This window comes from Littorina saxatilis, linkage group LG3, assembly GCF_037325665.1.
Source record: "Littorina saxatilis isolate snail1 linkage group LG3, US_GU_Lsax_2.0, whole genome shotgun sequence".
Lineage (NCBI taxonomy): Eukaryota > Metazoa > Mollusca > Gastropoda > Littorinimorpha > Littorinidae > Littorina > Littorina saxatilis.
This window is the reverse complement of record NC_090247.1, coordinates 49,036,659-49,042,658: the sequence shown is the minus strand read 5'-3', so window position 1 is coordinate 49,042,658 and position 6,000 is coordinate 49,036,659. Positions and strand designations below refer to the sequence as shown.

The 6,000-nt window shown below is 43.6% G+C and overlaps 1 protein-coding gene across 4 annotated transcripts in view; it reads left to right on the top strand.

Annotated features, from left to right (window-relative positions):
* LOC138962545 (protein still life, isoform SIF type 1-like) overlaps positions 1 to 6,000 on the top strand; it is a 203,856-nt gene that overhangs the window by 147,424 nt on the left and 50,432 nt on the right. For all 4 annotated transcript variants that reach the window (XR_011454542.1, XM_070334391.1, XM_070334390.1 and 1 more), the window contains exon 7: positions 5,307 to 5,446. Coding sequence is in view for 3 of the 4 variants with exons in the window: in XM_070334391.1 (XP_070190492.1) it covers positions 5,307 to 5,446 (140 nt within the window). In the remaining variant the exon portion in view is untranslated. The remainder of the gene's footprint in view (positions 1 to 5,306; positions 5,447 to 6,000) is intronic.

Genomic DNA, 6,000 nt, shown 5'->3' with positions numbered 1-6,000 from the left:
GGGGACTTTCACGCGTATTTTCCCAATGGTTTAAATTTCCTGCAAGTTTAACCTGACCCATTCCAAACGTTCGCGTGACATTTACACGTAACTCAACAGACCTTGTGCCGTAACACTTTGAACAGTGTGAACCTCATGCTGAGTTGATGGTTCCCCCCGGGGTCAGGCAAGACATTGATGGTCGTGTCGATTTGGAGGGGTGTCGTAACGCCATAACGGGAAGGCACTGTGTTAAACTAATCAACTAATGGCCGGAATCCACTTGTGTTATGGCACTGTCGACTTTCCCTGGAGTTTGTGTGGGAGGGGGAGTTATGTCATGATGGAACCTCTATGACTATAAGCTAGTAAACGACAATTTTGCACGAGAGAGAGGGAGAGATAGATATAGGGAGAGACACACACACACAACACACACACACACAAACACACACATATTTTGTATGGCAGGCGGACATATTGGCTTATGAGATTACCAATCTTTTTTGGTCGTTTCCTCTCAGTTCTGTGGTAAGTTACAAAGATTTTACCATCAGGGTAAGTTATATGGCGTGTGGCTACTCTGTCTTGCCTGTCCGTTCGTCTGTATGTGCGTGCACGTGTGCATGTACTGAGAAACTAAGTCACACCCATATTCGACCATCTCACACTGAGTTCTTAATAACTCCACACCGCATGTACTCTGCGCTCAATACAAAACTCGCACATTCAGAGACCTCCATCCGTTGTCAGATTAAGACAGATGGTCTGGCGGCCCTCACATTTCACAAGTGTTCGTAACAGGGCACTTTATCGCTAATATCAGGTGTAACGCTGTCGCTCCATCTGCCATTACACTCAATTATCGTCACGTTAGAGCGCTCAGACCAAAGCCTCCATTGCATTAGACTGCTCTGGGTGGCACCAGAGGCAGCAGGACAAAGGCTGGCGGCCAGAAGCCTGATGTAATCTTGTGCGTCAGGTGTACAAACACTGTCGGTCACGCTCTTGCCTGTATCAATAGATCTCAATACTGTGGAAATACTGTAGTATAGATCTGTCTCGGTCTTCTCCAGGTCTGTCCCGAGGTGGAAGACGGTTGGGATCCGATTTTATTTGTTTGGAAGTGAAGGCGTGTTTGTTTGTTTGCACAGAAGCATTACTCTGCGTGTTCAGTTCTCTGTGTCTTTGTGGATGTTGGAGATGAGGGAGATTTTCGTAGTGTTGATCGGTATTGGTAGGATGGTTAGCACACTGTCCAACACTGTCACGAACTTGCGCGTATACTGTATGGAAATTGAAATGCATTCAAAATGTGTATACAAATAGATACACGCACGGAAAGGTACGCATACACATGATGGCCATTCATGCGCACATGAAAAGCAAACTGGCACAGGCTCAAACGCACGGCCACACATGCATACTATTCTGTCTCTGTCTGTCTCTGTCTCTGTCTCTCTCTCTCTCTCTCTCTCTCTCTCTCTCTCTCTCTCTCTCTCTCTCTCTCTCTCTCTCTCTCCCCCTCTCTCTCTGTCTCTCTCTCCCCCTGTCTCTGTCTCTCTCTCTCTCAGTCTCTCTCTCTCTCAGTCTCTCTCTCAGTCTCTCTCTCTCTCTCTCTCTCTCTCTCTCTCTCTCTCTCTCTCTCTCTCTCTCTCTCTCTCTCTTTCTCACGCGGGAAGTCTGTATAGTTAATAAGACAGATCGACCATACGTTTACAAGCGTATCAATTCCAGCACGCTTGTAAGAGAATGTTATGCTAAAATTGCAGTCGTATTCGTTGTCCTGCATGGTAACATCTGCGAGTTCTATACACGTCGAATTTGCACAGAATGTACCGTACGTGTACATTTATACTTGTGTATACACACGCCCGATGCTTACTCCCATTTCAGACCATCATATGCAGAACCCGTGCTTGATCTAGCGTTTGTTATTCATCGTTATAATGGAAGGACTCAGCTGGAGTTCATAGAGTATTGATTGCAACCTGACGAGATTTATAATATCTTGTGCTTTAAGCCGGCAGAGTATTGCGAAGAGCTCTTTTGTGTGGTACGTGTGGTTCGTTTTGTGAAACTTTTCAACAACATGCCTGTCGGTGGTAAGTTTCGTAATACAAGCTGTGATAATATTGTATTGTTCTTTGTATCTTTACAAAATGGTTCTATGCGTAAAAGCCCACTCGTGCAAAAAAAACCGAGTTCACATGGTATAGTTGCGCGGCACCCCACGAACGCAGAAAAAGAAGAATAAGAAACGTACCGTTACGCATTACTTACATTGGTTGTTAAGTGGAATTAAGCAGGGACATTTCTCATGTTTCACTTGTCAACGCTTGCTCAACGATAAATTACAAGTGGAAGATTTATGACATGAAAAATGTGTCAAGGTCAAATTGATTCTTTTATCAATATTCCCTGATCTATTTTTATTGGACGAGACAAACGCAGACAATTTGGAAAATGTCCAAGTATGATCTGGAGTCAAAACGAAAAAAAAAGTATTAAAAACAGCAATCATGATTTGTTTTAGTCATGTTTCGAAACTAATTTATATAACACATTCCGGTTTGCGATGTTTATCCAAAACAGAGCGTAGACTTTTCTGTTTTCATAAAGTTCTTTAAGTGTATGAAGTCATCAGCGTGGCCAGATGAGCAAGGCTTGATTTTCCTGTTTCAAATGTGGGCGTTCTATAGGTCTATTTGTGTGTGTGTGTGTGTTTATAGTCTCATACCGACATACATGCATGTAATAGACCCACAGTCAGGAATGTATTACAAGTCAGTCTACTACAGATGTCCGATGCTGAAAACACTTGTTAAAAGTCTCAAGAGTTTATCGTGTTCTCGTATGGTTCTCTATGAAAGCAGCCGCCATTTTAAACGCTCCAATAGCCGGTTCCATAACTCTTATTGGAAGGAGGGGACCTGCTATAACTTTTTGGCCGACATAAGGCTCTATGCGCGGTCCATGCATTAGAAATAAGAGACTTTTTGGAGTCCACAGACTTTATTACCGTGACGTCATTAAATTAGGCTCCTATGTAGGGGCCATGCATTGGGCTGCAAATTGCTGTATTTTGAAACAAATGCAAAGATTGCACGCAAACCCCGTAAAGAGCTGATTAACTTTCTTTTCTTTTAAGGCGCAATATTACTTGTTTCCGACTCATTGGAATATATATTATATCTGTATAAGATCGAAGGGTTCGCAGAGTTAGTTAGTTTGGTTATGTGTTGTTGTTGTGGTTGTTGTTGTGGTTATGGTTATTGTTGTTGTTGTGTTGTGTGTTTGTTTGATTGAATGATTTGTGTGTGTGTATTTGTTTGTTTCTTTGTTCAAATTGCTGTCGCTCCCGTTCCCTTGTTTTTTTCACAGGTCAAAGAAACCATGTTGCGCTTGTCAACAAGGGAACTCCATGTAGCTGTAGGGCACTCATTAATAAATCTTCCTTTCGGTCTACTGTGTGCGCAATGCATACATCTATATATATATACGACTTGTGTCTGTTTGTGTGTGTGTGTGTGTATCCGCGATGCACGGCCAAGGTTCTTGATGGATCTTTTTCAAATTTGGTGGCCATATTCAGCTACACCCTGGACACAACCTGCTCGATGAGATATTTGAACACGTGCTCTCAGCGCGCAGCGCTGAACCGATTTTGGTTTTTCTCTGGATCCATTCCCAGTAACTCTTCCTTATCTTCTCCAGTGTTTTCAACGTTTATCTCCCTTCCTTCGTGTGGCGTCAATCCATATTCCCGTTTCTATTTTTAGAAGGTCACTGTCGACAACGCTCAATCCATATTCCCGTTATACTATTTTTACAAGGTCACTGTCCCGGCGAAGCCGGGTATTACTCTTCTCCAGTGTTTTGCGCGTTTATCTCCCTTCCTTCGTGCAAAGCCTTCCCGGCGAAGCCGTACCCGGCGAAGCGGGTATTCATCTAGTATAATTATATATAAAAGTCCTTCCTATGACATGTGTCAAACATCGCTCGCTGATCGATTAGTCAGCAAGTCATCAACTTGACAGGCAAAATTTTACGAAAGTGCAGAGCCCGCACTTTTGTTACATTTTCATTACTGTATGTGTTTGCTGTAAACGATGAAATGGTGGTCTACTGCCAATGAAAGAATAGGGGATGGTCAACAAACAGACACGCAGAGAAATACACACACACACATAGAAACGCTCGCGCGCCGAACACACGTCATTAATGCACGCCCACGCACGCACACGCACACGCACACACACACACACACACACACACACACACACACACACACACACACACACAAATACACACACACACACACACACACACACACACACTGCCCTTGTACATCGGTTTTCTGCATTTTCATGTATTAGTTATTATCACTTTTGTATGGCTTGCGAAAGAGCCCAATGGGAGATGATTATACTCTTTCGCGTTTCATCATTTTTACCTAACAGTCGCCCCCGGTTGCGTGTGCAAGAACTGTGACAGACTCGTAATTCTGTCGGCCACAACAGCACAGAAAGGATTATTCAAGTAGTATCATATTCGTTAATCCATTAGTATCGTATTCTCTTGACCTATCGATCTGTGTCTTTGTGCCGTAACGGTTCGTAATGATGTCTCGGTCACGGGGACCTCCTCGTGGCGAGATTTTGACGAGATGAGACGAGGCGTTGCGTGCAGTCTCGGTTGGCCTAGGCCTGGTTATGTTACATAACAGCGTCGTGCGTAGAATAATGGGGTGGGGGGGGGGGGCGTCGGTCTGTCGTCAGTCGTTTATTCAATTTCAAGTAACCTGATTTCATTGTATTGATTTCTTCTCTCCCAAGCCTGCTGCCTTGCCTCCCAAGATTTGTGTGCAGCGTGCGATGGTGCTCTTTACAGTAGGCCTACTTTGTCGAGAAGTATAGCACTAATTCCTCATAAAGTACTGTACAACTCGTCAAATACAAAACGTCAGACATATATGCGTTTGTGTGTAGGTCTGTGCTACGATGCTGTTTATGTTTAAATCAGTTATACTACCAGAAAGCCATGTTATGCACTTTTTAGTTAAACTTTGATTGTATGATGTTGTTGTTTGGTTTTTGTTGTTGTTTGTTTTAAATTCTGAATTCAAACTTGGAAATGCAGCTGACCGACTAGTGATTATATTGTGTACGTGCATTCTGTATACATTCTCAACATGTGGGTCCAACTTGGAAACTCAAAAGCTCTGCAGAGCAAGCGAGGAGTTTGTTTTTAATATGAAGCTAGTGTATCATCAACTTTCAACTTTGAAATATATGTGTAACCATGTATGTTTCCGTGTGCTGCAGGTCTGTCGCGGGGCCATGACGGGGGCGGGGTGTCGACAGAGGACAGCAGCCATGACAGCGAGGAACCCCACAGTCACAGCGACCTCATCATCCAGCGACTCGGGGAAGGGTCAGAACTGCGCCAGTATCTCGCTCCTGAGGTAAGCTCACTTATGAGAATCTTCAGACTTTTGGCTGAAATCAGACTTTTTTTGAAGCTCGAAGGAGCATCTTTTGAGAAACAGTCCCGGAATTTGATCACTATTTCGAACTCTTAAGTTAATTTTTCAGACTATCTCACACTTCCCAGTTCCCATGCCTGTAAGATCCCTGTCCTGTGTGGAAGATGTGCACGGAGCACTTACATTTCTTCTGGAGGCGAAAGCGGTTAAAGGCAGAGACCTTCCCGTGTAAACGATTCGGCTTATCATCTCAGATATGCTCAGTCTTTTACAGGGGATAACACCAGTTAAGACCTACCTAGGCTTTTATATAATAGAAGTAAATGAAATATCCCTCAGCTCTAACTTATACCAAGCATCAACATCCTGCTTGCTTCCTGAGCAAAGTCAGATTTTGGGTGATTAGGCTACTTGATTGCACAGATTGCCGTTAGTGTCCGTTAAGAAATTAATTTATCAAGCAGTTCCCACTATGCACAGGAGGGACACATATTGTTGATTTTCGGTACGTTTCCAAGGGGAGGGATGGTCTT